Here is a 16,931-nt window from a genome sequence, read left to right on the forward strand (position 1 = left end):
CTCTCGTTTCTTCTCTCTACCCGCTCTAAAGATCATAGTGATGGCTATGGTGCTCTCGCGCCTTGATTACGGCAACATCATCTACAACGGCGCCCCAGCCTATGCCATTCGCCGTCTGCAGCTAGTGCAGAACCAGGCTGCCCGCCTGATTCATGGCCTGCCTAAATTCCATCAAGTTACTCCTTTATTGCAGGCCCTGCACTGGCTGCCGGTGAAAGAACGAGCCTTGTTTAAGCTTGGCTGTACCACCTTTCAGGCCAAAATGGGCACCGCTCCGGAGTTCATCTGCTCCGCCATCAAGCCCTACACGCCGGGCAGAGAGCTTCGTTCCTCTCATCAGGCCTTGTTAACTATCCCCCGTTTCAGAAAGAAAAAGGCAGGCGGAACGAAATTCGCAGTTCTCGCTCCTGCGTTCTGGAACTCCCTCCCGACGGAACTCCGTGGGACACCTTCCTACACTGAGTTCCGGAAAGGTCTAAAAACCCTACTCTTTTCCCGAGCTTATAATGCTTAGTCCTCCCTCTGCTCCTGTTGGCCTCCCTACTACTCAAAAGCGCCAAGAAACCGCGTGGTAAAAGTGCGCTATAGAAATGTTTTTAAATTCAAAATTCAAATACACTCAAAGTGTATCAGATATTAGTGAAAAGTGGAGGGTAACCATGCAAAAAGGGACACTTTCCTACACCTGCCCCAAGCAAATATCCGCCTGGCTACAAGGTGACCACATTTTCAGTAAACATGTATCATCCTAAAATAATTAATCTAAATGATGAACCTCCAACCTTTTCCAAAGGAAGTGCAACTTCTGATCAATAAAATTATCTAGGGATTCTAACCGACATCACAGTTGCAATAGTAACTACATTAGACAAGATTACATTAGTGGCCACCACATGCAGGATTACTGCTAGTGATCAACCCAGCACACCAGATAGCATTTCCAGCAATATTATAATGCATTGTTTTATGTATACAAAATGTTTCTCTACAGAAGTTATGAAATGATGGGCATAGCAGCAAGTTTCTTTTGGTCCCAAGAACATACTTTCATGAATAAATCTCCCCAATGGAGAATTCATTGCCTTGACCTGTCAGATTTAAATACAGTTTGGAATGCCACAATTGTGTATCCAAACATCTGCTTTCCAGTTTCTGATGTTTTTTTTCATGTTTGGTTAACATACTCAAATCTGCTAAATAAAATGTAGGCATTTTGCGCAACAAATCCTCCTTTGCATCAAAATAATTTCCATTTTTAGGAAATAGATATTTAGCCCCCCAAAACAAGCTTGCTATTCTTATCAAGTATTTACTCATGCAAATGCCTCCCATGGATTGATTATGCCTCATGAATATATCACTTTCCATGAATGGCTACCATAAGGCCAAGAATGATTATGGCATGCCAAGTATGGCTACCATAGCGTTAAAGGCAGACACTAGAATACCAATGATGCCCACAGTATGCCAAGGATAGCCTGTTATGCTAGAACTACCTTCTGCCCTTCTGCTAGGAATGGACATCATAATACCAAGGGTGCCCACTAAATGTCAATAATTTGCATACTTTCTTTATCACATTTATACAGCGCCAAACACCAAAGGTTTTGATAGTGCTTTACATGGAACCGTGGTGCTATCATAGTCCTACAGTGAACACACAAAATATGGTCACTGTAACAGTTAAACAATTGGAACTATATACATCAAAACAAGAATAAAGAGAAGGGGAGACAAGGAAGAAGGCAGGAGAACTAGAGGGAATGACAGATTGGAAGAAAGGGGGATTACAAGAAGGAGAAGGCGGGGGATGAGGAGGAGTGAAATCGATGAGCAGAAGGGGTGGGAACTGAAGATAAGAAAGCAAGAAGAAGAAAGAAAAATAAATTAGAATGGAGGAAAGCAGAGAAAGTTAGAGAGAAGGCTGAACAAGAGTTAGGTGGTAAGGTAGGGAGGCAATGAGAGAGGGGAGAGCATGAGAGTTAGAGATTGGAGATGGAGTGAGCAGTGGATGAAGAATGTGTGAAAGTTGAAGTGAGAGTGAAGTACAAGAGTGGTAGATGGAATGGACAAAGCTTTTGAACAGAGCTGAAGCACAAGAAAAGATGGAAGGGGTGAAGGGCAGAGATAGATAATAATGGAACAGGAGTGGAGGGGAGAGAAAGGTAAACAAGCCACAAGGAGAAAAAGGAGGAGTGTAAACAAAGATGAAGTAAAGAGGATGAATAAGGGGATGAGCCAAATGGAATCGGAAGGCGGGTAGCAAAAGCGATTGCAGCAAGCAGGATATTAAATCAGATTTCTTTAATTTAAATAGTAATTTGGCCCAGAAACATTATCTACGATTTGCTAAGATTTGTCTGAGGCTGAGTGCATTCATAAAATTGACATACTTAGGAACCAACTTCTCTAGGCCAATACAATATGTGAGACAAGTGCATCATCAGAGTAGTGGTGGAAATAGCCTACCTCTCTCCTGCGGAGGATCTGCGGGCACACAAGAAAGTGCTTTCTCTCATCCATTAATATGTAGGATAAAAAGGAACGGGGCTTATGTGAACCCCTACTGTACACTTCTAATCAAAGGGAGTGGGACACTCCCCGTTTCCGCTGTACCTCACTGACACATATTCGTGCATGTGGGTCTATAGTAACCAATACATTAGGTCGTCATTGCCTCCCACATACTTCATGATGGCCCAAAGCTTGAATCTGTACACAATATCAGAAGGACAGGAAATCTCCACAAATGCTAGATGAATGGCCTTCTTGAAAAAACTTGGGGCAATATGTAGAAAATTAAGAAAAGCAATTTCCAAATTGCACAAACCCTAATGTACTAAAGAAGATATTTTAAAATAACAATTTGTAGTGGGGTCGCAAATCGACATGCTACATGAATATTAATGAGATAGGTCGCACTTTGTAACCCAAAGGAACCACAGTAATCACAGGGTTGGTTGCCTGCTGGGGTCAGTATACCACAATGCCTGTGATATCTTTTTAAAAAAGCAAACAATTTGTCTTTGAAATGGAGCCCATTTTCCTTAAAGGAAATTGGGATGCATTTCAAAAGAAAAATAGAATATTTAAGTTTCTTTTTTTTTTTTTTTTTGAGTAGGCATTGGTCCATGGGACCATTGCCTGATCTTAAAAAAAGATATCTTTTTAAATTCTCAAAAGGGAAGGGGTCCCCTGGGAACCCCTTTCCATTTGCAAATGGTTACCACCCCCTTCGGTAATCAGTAAAAAAAAGTAACGTTTTTCGACCGTCATTCACTTGCAAAACATTAATACATACCACACAAATCTGTATTTGGAAGGGACACCCTTAACACGCCCCTTCCAAATACGAATTCACAAACCCAAATTGTGATTCAGTAACGCGTTACTGAATCACAGTTTGGCTTTTCTACATTTAAAAATACCGTTGGGATTGCAAAAAAGCTTCTGTGAATCGGGCCGTTTGTGACCTCCAAAAAAAGCTTTATATATATATGGCCCATAGTTTGCAGACATCAAGTAAGAATTTAAATACTTTTCCTGTGTTCCCGGCCCCTCTAGAAACCAGATGCAAAAAGAACAATTGATGGACAGAATGCAGAACAATGTCATACATTCACCCCAGTGCAGAGATCTGGGCCTAAATCCATCGTTTTTTTGCTCACCATGCCATTCCAGTTAGGACCCAGCCATATGCAAATCAGTCTTGACCCTGCACCCAATGGGAACAGTCCAGACCGAACTGCCAGGCCAGGTTCTCCCTGGACTGGAAACAAGCATCCTAGGACCAGTTTCGGGCTTTCAGCCCTCATCAGCCAGGATAGCTTGACTCCAGTGGCATGGAGAGCACAGGAGCCACGTCTGGGCATATCTGTCCCACTCGGGGTGACAAATGCAAAAAGAACAATTGATGGATAGAATGCAGATCAATGTCATACATTCACCCCAATACAGAGATCTGGGCCTAACGCCATCGTTTTTTTGCTCACCATGCCTTTCCAGTTTGGACCCAGCCATATGCAAATCAGTCTTGACCCTGCACCCAGCTGGATGGCTGAGATATTAACTGATATCTATTTGTGCAACTTACCGAATAAACATCACCTAGTAACTTTTCTGGAGTCAAGAAAAAATAATAGAATCTAGCAAGAAGAGTCACTACAATCATCTTTTTTCAAATACGGGTGATTTCCATTGGACACAAACTCTCAGTCAATGGCAGGGGACCTCAAATTGCTATGAGAACCTTACTGGGATATAGGGTCTACAATTCTAGATTTGCTTTATATCGTTATAAGAGGAGCACATTTCAGCCAGAAATATTATTTAATAAATTATCCAAGATTGTGGTAACTACTTCTGCAATCCCATACAACTAATTTCCTTTCACTAGCCAAATTTGACCTACAGTTAGAAATGTCATAATCACCAAAACTGTATAGTGACATAAATGAGCCAGCCACATTCCAAACTAATCTCATCCATTGCAGCCGAAAGGCAGCTCTCTTTCCTCTGCCAGCGACCACATTCCACAAAATTCTATGATCAGCGGAATCACAAGCATCTGCAAGATCATCCCGGGGTTTACTATTACATACCCAGTTGGCCGATTTTACAGCCCTTTTATATTCACCATACATCTGCTAATCCCCTTTTGATTATGAGGTGAAAACCTTTGCCACGTTTCATAATTTGTATCTTGCTTTGGCACTTAAGGAATTATACCACTCATTTGAGTGATCTTTAGCCTCATCATTACTTTATGTGGTCAGGAATCCAGCAATAAGCTGATTTAAAGTATAAAACCCTTCTCTTGTTTTGGAATCAACTTCCTACAACTCCAGACATGCCTTTAAAGTAAGTAAACCCATCACTATTTTTGTGTTTGGCCAAAACCGAGGGAGAGGCCATTTCAATGTAAGAAATGATAGGGGGTTTCCACCTAGTAACCAAATATAAGGAGACGTCTTTGAAATCCTTCACTTATGCCCTGAATGTATTAAATGATTAGTTGTATAAGACTTTCATGATAGCTACTACACTTTCCTCAAGTCCCATAAAACCTTTAACTTCCTTTCAGCCAAAGACACTGTCATTATCCAAAGTGGCATTGCTGCATCAAGAGCACAGCTTTTTTTCTGGCATCCAGAGCAAGGTGTAATCTCTAAAGAGCATGCCATTTTTGATCTGTGAAAGTCACTAGAATTCATTATCTTGAGGACAATGTAAAGCAAAATGTATGATTCTCAGCTATTTGCTTTCAAAGCAGGGAAAAGCCTAGGGGACAATGGGAGAAATAGGTTAAAACAAGGTCCTTCCATTCCATGTGGTTGGAAATGATATCTATATGTGAAGGTGTAGCGTAGCATTTAGTCTTTTTCATGGGTGTTTTAATGTGGATAAAATATAAAGTCATAATGACATTAAAATCAAAATCTGCATGTCTGACTCCTTTGCTCTTATCAGGCACGGGCCATCATCCCACCAGCTTCTCCATCCACCCTAATTGTCTCCCACCCACTCTTCGCCCCACCCAATCTCTCCCCCCTCTGTTGGTTTTGATATTATTGCATGGTTGGCAAGGTTTATCATCAACTCCCAGTACATTGACCGAGACAAGAGGTTGGGAATGGCGCTACAAGAACTGGTGGCCATAACAATGTACTCAGCTTGCTGATTCTAAGGGTGGACTAAACTGAACTCTTAACTTGACTCAGTCACATCCCTGGGCTAGATTGGCCACCATATGGCCTGGTTTGTGGGGATTCCCCTTCTACTCATCTACCAATTTGTTAATGTTTCCCTGCTGTATTTTTATACAAAATATAAATAAAAGTTGCAAAAATAATCAAAATCTGCATTAAGTCAGAGTAATTCAGAACAAGCATTTACAATGCAATGGTCTCGGCTTTGTTAAAGTTAGAGATATTGACATTGCAAATGGCATTTCTTTCATTTTTAATTTTTTTAAAAACATAAATAAATGGTATTGTCATTTACAAAGGCAATAGGTGAGCATAAGAGAGTAGTAGAGAGTATTAGTGGACACAGAGCCACACACACACAGAGCTACACACACACACAGAGCCATACACACACACAGAGAGCCACACACACACTGGCTGAGCACACAAAGCATACAGGGCAGAGCGGTGCAGCCGAACACATATGGGGCGGTGGTACTGAGCGCATACAGGGGCGCCCCGGGCAGCACTGCTAAGCACAAACAACCAGTGCAATATAGAGGGCAAGGCACAAATGAGACATAGATGGAGAAAGAAAGCAGTGACAAAGTGTTTGAACAAACACGGGGCAGTGCTTGACGAGCACAATCTCTGGCCCCAAAGAGGAACAAGAGGGTTGTTTGTTTGATCCCCATTCGGGATAGTCAGAGTATGTATGAGTATCCTCCACCTTGCATGTATACAACCCTCACACTCGCGCTCCCCATCCCTAAAGCCAGCATGCCAACTCAGCCGCGTGAGGTTAGAGACCAACCGGAAACGTAGATTGTTAGAAAGTGCGATGCCAGATGTGACGAAGGGACCCCCAATGTAGCGCTGCCAGTGCTGCTTCTGTGAGTTCCCCTCCACTCTTATGGGATTCCCTCGGCTGCTCAATCATACGATTCCCTCCAGTGTTCCTCTGCTGTTTGTGAGCCTCGCTGCGCTCCTGTGAGGTTCCCTCTGCTTCTCCTACAATTCTCCAGTGTTCTTGTGAGCTACCCTAGTCTATGTCTGTGAGTCCCCATGAACTCCTGGGGGGCTCCCCCCGCTGCTCCTACGATTCCCTTTAGTGCTGCAGTGAGTTTCCTTCTGCTGCTCCTGTGAATCTCTCCGGTGTTCCTGTGAGCTTCCATAGTCTGTGAGTTCCCCTGTGCAGACTGTGCTCCTGTGGGATTCCCTAAGCTGCTCCTACGATTCCCTCCAGTGTTCCTGTGAGTTTCCCTATGCTGGTTCTGTGACTTCCCCTGCGCTCCTATGGGGTTCCCTCTGCTGCTCCTACGAATTCTTGATTGTTCCTGGGAGTTTCCCCAGTCTGTGAGTTCCCCTGTGCTCCTGTGGGGTTCCCTCTGCTGCTCCTATGATTCCCCCCAGTGTTCCTGCGAGTTTCTCTACTTCCCTGAGTGCTCTGAAGCTCCTCCTGTGCACTCCTCTATGCTGCTCCTTTCACCCCCCCCTTTGCTGGTCCTATACGTTCCGCCATGCTGGTCCTGTGAATTTTCCTAGAATGACCGTGTGAGTTTCCATCTGATATCCCCGTGAGTTCCCCTGCGCTCCTGTGAGTTCCCCATAGCAGGTCCTGTGAGGTTCCCAGTGCTGCTTCTGGATCTTTCCTTATGCTGCTCCAATTAATTCTCTAGGGCCGCTCCTGTGGGGTTCCCTCGCTGCTCCTGTGAGCTCTCTTGCCCTCGGATCCCGAGTTTTGCCCCTGCTTGTCCTGTGAACTCCCACGCGAGCCTCCCCGCTGCAATTAGTTACACCGTCCCGGTGCCCCTCTCTCCTGTGTACCTCGTGGTGCCCTGCGCCGCCTTACCTCTCCTGTGCATCCCCTCTAGTTCTCCTGTGTGTCCACGCGCTTGTCTGTGATCACTCCTGTCGCGTGCGCGAGGTCTGCAGTCACAGGGCGCGGAGCACTGCTGCTGAGACCAAAGAGGGTACGGGCAGTGCTGCTGAGAACTCACAGGGAACAGAAAACGATCACAGCAAAGATGGCGCCCGCGACCTGACAATCGCAACAGAGGAGGCCATTGGAGTCTGTCCGTGGCGTCAGGAGGAGGTGAAGAACCCCAGGGCGCCGATGTGGAATACCGGAATGGGACCCTGAGCCGAGGTGCGGCTGAGAGCGGCTGTCGGGGGTGAGCGGGGCTGGAGGAGTTGGCGGGGTCTTGACAGATCGGACCTCCTGGGCTGCCGAGAAGAGGAGACTAGGTCAGCTGGTGGCTAGGTGAGCGCCGCGAGGGAGAGCGGCGGTAAAGGGGCAGAGGCAAGAAAAGCGAGCACAAACGGGTCAGAGGCAAGAAAAGGGAGCACAAACAGCGAGAAGCGAGCACAAACAGGGGGCAGAGGCAAGAAAAGCGAGAAGCGAGCACAAACAGGGGGCAGAGGCAAGAGAAGCGAGCACAAACAGGGGGAAGAGGCAAGAAAAGCAAGCACAAACAGGGGGCAGAGGCAAGAAAAGCGAGCACTCACTGGCTGAGGCGGAGGACTCGGACGTTCTCCCTTGCTTGTCTCCGCAGAAATGACTCCCAGAAAAGCCCCGTCATTTTCGGATTCTGGGGCGTGTTTTTCTTTCTCTCCTCTTCCCATTGGCTGGAATGTAAAATTCCAGCCAATGATAAGAGGAGGGAAAGAAACTAAACCCCCCCCCCCCCGAATCCCAATAAGACGGGGCTTAAATGGACAGACGCCCCTCTCCTCTAATGGCTGGCCTCCGTTTAGGAAGCCAGCCAATGGAGAAAAGGAGCGGGTTCAAACCCCACGCTGAAAAACATAAGATCTCGCCGGCGAGACTGCGCAAGCGCAGCTTACGCAGGCCGAGACCTAAAAAGAGCGCAACCGCTGTAGCTTAGGCAGGGTTCTGGGTTTGCTTCCGTCTAGTTCGGAGATTGTCTGGTGTGCAGGGGAAAGTTCCCAGGAGACAGTGGACACCCCTGTCTGGTCCTTCTACAGACTGTAAATGGATTAGAGATCACTCTGTAAATTTGGACTTATATAGAAGACACCAGGTTGAGTATGATGGCATATCTCCTAAATCGAGGCCTGAACCCCATGTGCTCGAGGACACTGTCTAACAAGAAGTAGTCAACCAAATCAAAAACCTTTTTTAAGTCAACCAGCAAAACGGAGCATGGATCTTTCATTTGGTTAAAGTGGGCCAACGCCACATGTACACGGCATGTACAGTGTTGGGCACTACGGTTGGGTATAAAGCCACAATGATCCAGGTGGACCAGCGAGGCCAGTAGTCTCTAAAGTCTATTTGCTAGGGCAGAGGTGAAGATTTTAACTTCTGTATTGATCAGTGATCATGGGTCTGTCAGTGTCATTTGTATACTGACATTATGTATGAACCTAGATGTAAACATTATCTGCAACACCTAGTTTAGAAGCAGGCTATATTCTGGAAGTTAATGTTGATATATTTAGGGTAACATTTACATCTCTGAGGAGGACTTTGGTCCTTAATTCATTAATTATTGATGCCAATTTCAACCACAATTTCTCAATCATATTTAGAATTATAAAATCAAAAATGTGTTGCAATACATTCCATTTGAGCTAAATCATTGCTCTCCCCTCTCACAAACCCTTTTGTGATGGAAAGTTTTCAATTTAAATATTTGAAACACACATCATTGGTAACTCTATATATTAGTGGAGATTTCTTTATATTGTGGGGGACATTTTATGCAACATCTAGTTTACATGCAGGCTATATTCTGTAAGTTAATGTTCATATATTTAGGGTGAACACAAGGAGATGATGGACGAAGCCCTGAAACTTTTCAGACACTTACCCCCAATCACAGCTCTGGGTTGAATCCATCATCATACTTTAGCTCACTTCGCCACCTCAGTTCAGACCCAGCTATATGCAAATCAGTCTTGACCCTGTGCCTCATGGGAACAGACCAGCCCGAACTGGCAAGCCAGGTTTTCCCTGAACCGCAAACAAGCATCCTGGAACCCGTTTCGTGGTAACACCCCTCATCAGTCAGGCTAGCTTGTATCCAGTGGCAAAGTGAGCAAGGGACCCACGTCTGGGCATACCCTGCCAACTGAAGGCAAACAAAGCAAACACAAGGAGATGATGGATGGAGTACTGAATCTTTTCAGACACTCACCCCCAGTCACAGATCCGGGATGAATCCATCATTGTTCTTTAGCTCACTTCACCACCTCAGTTCATACTCAGCTATATGCAAATCCGTCTTGACCCTGTACCTCATGGGAACAAACCAGCCCGAAGTGCCAAGCCAGGTCTTCCCTGAACCGGAAACAAGCATCCTGGGACTGGGTTTGGAGTAACACCCCTCATCAGCCAGGCTAGCTTGAATCCAGGGGTGAGGTGAGCAAGAGACCCACGTCTGGGCATACACTGCCAACTTAGGTCTAACAAAGCAAACACAAGGAGATGATGTATGGAGCACTGAAACGTTTGACACTCACCCCCAGTCAAAGATCTGGGTTGAATCCATCATCGTTCTTTAGCTCAGTTTGCCACCTCAGTTCAGAACCAGCTATATGCAAATCAGTCTGGACCCTGTGCCTCATGGAAACAGGCCAGCTCAAACTGCCAAGCCCGGTCTTGCTTGATCCAGAAACAAGCATCCTGGGACCGGTTTCGGGGTAACACACCTCATCAGCTAGGCTAGATTGAATCCAGTGGCAAAGTGAGCAAGGGACCAACGTCTGGGCATACCCTGCCAACTTCAGGCGAACAAAGAAAACACAAGGAGATGATGGACGGAGCACTAAAGCATTTCAGACACTCACCCCTAGTCACAGATCTGGGTTGAATCATCATTGTTATTTATCTCACTTCCCCACCTCAGTTCAGACCCAGCTGTATGCAAATCTTACTTGACCTTATGCCTCATGAGAACAGATTAGCCCGAACTTCCAAACCAGGTCTTCCCTGAATCGGAAACAAGCATCCTGGGACCGGTTTCGGGGTAACACCCCTCATCAACTAGGCTAGCTTGAATGCAGTGGCAAAGTGAGCAAGGTCCCCACACCTGGGCATACCCTTCCAACTTAGGGCAAACACAAGAAGATGATGGACGGAGTGCTGACACTTTTCAGACACTCACCCCACTCACAGATCTGGGTTAAATCCATCATCGTTCTTTAGCTCACTTTGTCACCTCATTGCAGACCCAGCTATATGCAAATCAGTCTTGACCCTGTACCTCATGGGAACAAACCAGCCAGAAGTGCCAAGCCAGGTCTTCCCTGAACCGGAAACAAGCATCCTGGGACTGGGTTTGGAGTAACACACCTCATCCGCCAGGCTAGCTAGAATCCAGGGGTGAGGTAAGCAAGAGACCCACGTCTGGGCATACACTGCCAACTTAGGTCTAACAAAGCAAACACAAGAGATGATGTACGGAGCACTGAAACGTTTCAGACACTCATCCCCAGTCACAGATCTGGGTTGAATCCATCATCGTTCTTTAGCTCAGTTTGCCACCTCAGTTCAGAACCAGCTATATGCAAATCAGTCTGGACCCTGTGCCTCATGGAAACAGGCCAGCTCAAACTGCCAAGCTCGGTCTTGCTTGATCCAGAAACAAGCATCCTGGCACCGGTTTCGGGGTAACACACCTCATCAGCTAGGCTAGATTGAATCCAGTGGCAAAGTGAGCAACGGACCCACGTCTGGGCATACCCTGCCAACTTCAGGTGAACAAAGAAAACACAAGGAGATGATGGACGGAGCACTAAAGCATTTCAGACACTCACCCCAGTCACAGATCTGGGTTAAATCCATCATCGTTCTTTAGCTCACTTTGTCACCTCATTGCAGACCCAGCTATATGCAAATCAGTCTTGACCCTGTGCCTCATGGGAACAGACCAGCCCGAACTACTGGCCAATGCTTATTTACGGATCAGGGAAGACCTAGCTTGGCAGTTCAGGCTAGATTGTTCTCATGAGACACAGGGTCAAGACTAATTTGCATATAGCTGGGTCTGAACTGGGTTAGCGAAGTGAACTAAAGATCGATAATGGATTCAACCCAGATCTGTGACTGGGGTTGAGTGTCTAAAAAGTTTCAGTGCTCCATCCATTATCTCCTTGTGTTTACTTTGTTTGCCATAAGTTGGCAGGGTATGCCCATACGTGGGTCCCTTGCTCACTTTGCCACTGGAATCAAGCTAGCCTGGCTGATGAGGGGTGTTAACCTGAAAGCGGTCACAGGATCCTTGTTTCTGATCCAGGGAAGACCTGGCTTTGCAGTTTGGGCTGGACTGTTCCCATGAGGCACTGGGTCAAGTCTGATTTGCAAATAGCTGAGTCTGAACTGGGGTGGTGAAGTGAGCTAAAGAACGACGATGGATTCAACCCAGATCTGTGACTGGGGGTGAGTGTCTGAAAAGTTTCAGTGCTCCGTCCATCATCTTCTTGTCTTTGCCATATATTTAGGGCAACATTTACATCTCTAATTAGGACTTTAATCCTTAATTTATTAATTATTCATGCCAAATTCAACCAACAACAATGTAGCAATCGTATTTAGAATGATAACCTCAAAAATGTGTAGCAATATATCCCATTTGAGCTAAACCACTACCCTTCCCTCTCTCAACCCCTTTTGTGATGAAAAGTTTATCAGTTTAAATATTTGAAATACACCTACTTGGTAGCTCTATATATAAGTGGAGATTTCTTTATATTGTGTGCGATTAAAATATTTTGAGTTGCTCTGGACACATTTTTCATATTTGTTTCGTTGCATAAACTATGACCATAGAAACAAAGGGTGTATTTTTTTTTTTTAATTAATCAGTTGTCCGTACTTCAGAGATGATGTCACACTTTGCTAAGGGTGAGTTGAGGTCTGTTCTACACAATGCAGATTATAGCATTCCTTGCTGTAGGTAGGGAGTCTTGAAGTCCTACTGATATGACCTGTTTCATCACAATGTCTTAACTAAAGTTTGAATCTTCATGCATTAATAGAATACCGTAAACCTTATAAGATTTGGATGTAAACATTCAAGGAAACATTGCATATATTAATAGGAGGTCGACTTCCTTGTTCTACTTTGTCTTCTTCATTTTAGCATAGGCATATGAATGGCACTCATTATTTTTCTTAAATAATATAATCATAACTGCAGACATGCAAATAGCTAGTGTACAGCCTTCTAAGGATATTCTTAATGTATTAAATGTGCATGAAGTTGCAGAATAACGGTGTAGAGTTCTTTTCTCTAAGTACAGCAAATGCAGTGGCGTAGAATATCATTTAACGAGTTTGGTGACTATAATCTATATGGCTATCTCGAGTGACATATGTATACTAATCTACTGTCCTGTAACGTACAATAGTATCTACAAAGGAGCTTAATTGTTATATATGGCTCAGGGAGAATATGATTTAAGATGTACTTTTGTGATTTTCAAATCGATGCTTGTTTTATTTTTCAGCATGTCTGAAAATGTTTTTAAAAACAAACAATTTACAATGTTTGGTTGACTTTTACCATGTTATGTGATGCTCCATCAAAAATATTATTGCAGGCATTTGAATTTCGGTGTTGCCTGCCAGAAAATGATGAATCGTTATTTACTATGTGTTCTACATTCATGAGTCTTATTATTACATATGAAATACAGGTGATTTTACGATGGTGGAAGATCTCTCTTCGAAGTGAATATCGTGATGCAAGACCTGGAGAGTATAGAGAATCTCACCAGGATTTCCTGGATGATACCTCCCTGCAAGGTACATAATAAATATTTAGTTGTTAGTTTATATGTGCCTGACATTTTTTAACCATCAAAGTTGTCTATTTGAATTCAGACACCAAGGCAGTTGTCAGCCATGACTACCCAAGTTCCGAGCTAAATCCTTGTTCTTTGGAAATATAATTTAAAATGAGTGTATTATATTTGCATCATACATCGACACAACTCAATATCTTATGCCAACACACCCATCATAATATGTATAGACAACCACCTTCAAATATCCCCACAACCAACATCATATGTCCACACAACCAACATCATACATCCGCGCAATCAAAATCATATGTCCACACAACCAATATCATACACCAACATATGACCAGTATATGTCTACACAACCCCAAAAATACAAAACTATACCTACAAACCAATGGCAGCACACTCACCTTCATACATCTCATATGTCCATCTGACCCACCATCATACGCCAACGCACTCACAATCGTACTCAAACATATCTACTATCAGATATCTACACAATCAATATTATATACCAATGCACAACAATCGAAACTAAACAGTGCAATACCCTACTAATCTATTATTGAAAGGGAGCTAAAATTGGCTAATATATTAACAGTAGCTTCACCATAAAAAAATAAAAAGTAATAACAATCGCCTAATGTCTCAACCCCACCATTCAAAGTAAGCCTTAGCGTACTCTCTTTACTACATCTTACACATTTTCAAACACTATATAACATATCATAGAACATCATTAGTTGCATGATACACAAACCCACCATCATATTGGAAAACACCAAGCATTATACAACCACCCAACCAATATAATATGACTTTCACCCACCTTTTTAATTCCGCACAGCCACTAGTATATACACCCAATATCACACAACCATACAGCCATATTCATGTGCCAAACCCAACAACATACATTTATACACCCACCATCAATTTCCACACATCTTCCATATGTCAGAATCCACCATTATATATTTACCAACTCACTCTCTTATTGCAACACACAAACCATCATGCACATCCCCAGTAGTGTACAGTATTGCTCCATGACCTTAGTGATACCATCATACAACCCTTATTGCATGTCTATGCATGATCAATGGAACTTTGAAACTCATATCATGTTAAACATTCACACGTTATTGGGCTGGGAGTTAAGTTTGACGTACTTTGTCAGGACTGAGATATGAGCTGAAGGCAGCACCTAACTCTTATATGTCACAACTTTTTTATTTTCGTATGTCAGAATCACTGTTAGCATGTTAGTTAGCCTCAACTCCCTTCGATCTCTTTCAACTACATTTTTCTTTCATTGTTTATTGTTCAGCCAAAGGTTTAACAATGGACAGTCAAATATATTACTTAATAAGAATCCCCCCAAAAATGTAAAAAAAGAAATCATACATGTTAAATATACTAAACTTAATGTACGCTATCCAGAGCTTCAGTTGTGTATGAGTTTCTGATAACAAAGGTATTATATTCTTTAGGTCATTTCCACCAGACACTCAGGCAGTGCAAATGATTTTGCATAACTGTAATTAGACTAGACCATCATTATATTCCATAGATTATTCAACAAAATAATGCATTTTTCTTTTTTATCATACTATTCATGTTAGAATTTGTTATGGTACAGTGCTTGAATGGTAACCACTAACAAACAGTAACCTCTTATTTTATGTATAAAGGTTATTGGGTGTTTTTGAAACATACATAAATATACCCCATCCAGTCCCCTGACTTAGTATATCCAGGACCCTCAGTCTCCACACGGCCATCAAACCTTCTAATCACATCAGCGACCCACTACCACCTCCCGTCTTCAAAGAAATAAAAGCTGCCATCCTCCCCATTATGGTCAAAGATTGTTAACACTTCATTATTGCAAGGCACTAGCCACAACTGCCTAAAAGCAGCACAGGTAACCTCCATTAAAAAAAAAAACTAATGCAGACAGTGTGGATCTCAATAACTTATGCCCTATCTCCAACATTCCCACTCTGGCGATTCTTTTAGAAAAGTGCGTGCAGTTGCAACTCTGCGTACACATTGAGAAATTCCAACTCATGGATCACCATTGTTAGATCTGGGGGTCTCTATTTGGCAATGGTATTCACCTTTGTCCAAATAGGGACCCTTACTTCTAAGTCAGGATAAGGGGATTACACTCCTAAATAACCCCTGCTCACCCCCTTGGTAGCTTGGCATGAGCAGACAGGCTCATCTCAGAGGCAGTGTGTTAAGCATTTGTGAATATACACAGTAATACAGTGAAAACACTACAGATGGAACCAACACAGGTTTTTATAAATGTGAGAAGTTGGCTTGGCATATGATGTCCACTATTCTAGTGGGCACCTTGCACCAGTCCAAACGGCCCTTATTGATGGTAGGTTTAAAGTCAACCTTTATAGAAAGCTATCCTAGTGGTAGGTGTGGAGAGCCGCCTTCAGGCTAAGACTTAGAGGCGAGTTAAGCTAGTTGTTTTACCAATTATAATCTCTTGAATGATCAAATGAAAGCACACCACACAAGGTATATATCAAATATATATGTATTCTAAACACAACCCCTCTGGACTCTTTATGAGGTCAGAGGTAAAAGTACAATACAAGAAGCTTAATTAGCATACGATAAGTTGCACAGTATACGTTATGCCCTAGGGTCCTCACAAATCATTTACTAAAATAGTGGTATAAGAACCACGTGAGAGTTAGAAAGCAGGCCTAGGGCCTGTAGAACCGCTGGGGCTACCTATAACCACCCAAGGTTAGGATGCAGGAGGCCCACGGGAGACGCGCGCAGTGTCTAAACACAGCCGCAGATCACCATTGACTTTCCATGGAGAACGAACAAGTTACAATTTTAAAGATTAAGGGCACTTAGAGGTGAACTACGATGGAACCCTTTTAGACTAGGACACTTCAAGAGTCAAGACCCACGGGAGCACCGGAGTACTCGTGTTACCTCACCCAGGGAAGCCGGGTGCATAGGTGTCTTTTGGTGTCAGGTTTCGTCGTCGATTCCTATGGAGAGCTGTGAAGAAATGCTGCAGGCGACCAGAGGAAAAGTGTTCGGGTGGATCCAAGGGTGGATCGGAGATGTGAAGAACCTGAAAGAAGAGGAGACAGAGTCTGGGTCAGGAGAAGATGCCAACTGATGTCGGTGATTTTAGGTTAAAGAGGTGAAGCTTGACTCTTCAGCCACGAGGACCAGGAGGCGTTGACGATGACCAGGAGATGGATTCGAGCAGTCCCACGAAGGATCTAGCTGACTGCGGTATCGGAATCTGGATTGGACCCAACAAGCCTTAGCAACAGCAACGCACGCAAGATGACAAGATTGGCTTCGGTGCAGACCAGCAAGGTCTGAGGGACTCCTCCTTTGGAGAGGAGTGGGAGCATGTCTGGCGCAACCAGGAAGGCTCAAGAAACAAAGGATTGGCCTTCGTGGGGGCTC

The 16,931-nt window shown here is 43.9% G+C and overlaps 1 protein-coding gene across 1 annotated transcript in view; it reads left to right on the forward strand.

Annotated features, from left to right (window-relative positions):
* FBXO36 (F-box protein 36) overlaps nt 1–16,931 on the forward strand; it is a 107,378-nt gene that overhangs the window by 27,316 nt on the left and 63,131 nt on the right. The window contains exon 2 of the mRNA XM_078668160.1: nt 13,353–13,461. Coding sequence (XP_078524286.1) covers nt 13,353–13,461 — 109 coding nt within the window. The remainder of the gene's footprint in view (nt 1–13,352; nt 13,462–16,931) is intronic.

The sequence above is a fragment of the Lissotriton helveticus genome, chromosome 11 (genome assembly GCF_964261635.1).
Source record: "Lissotriton helveticus chromosome 11, aLisHel1.1, whole genome shotgun sequence".
Taxonomy (NCBI): Eukaryota; Metazoa; Chordata; class Amphibia; order Caudata; family Salamandridae; genus Lissotriton; species Lissotriton helveticus.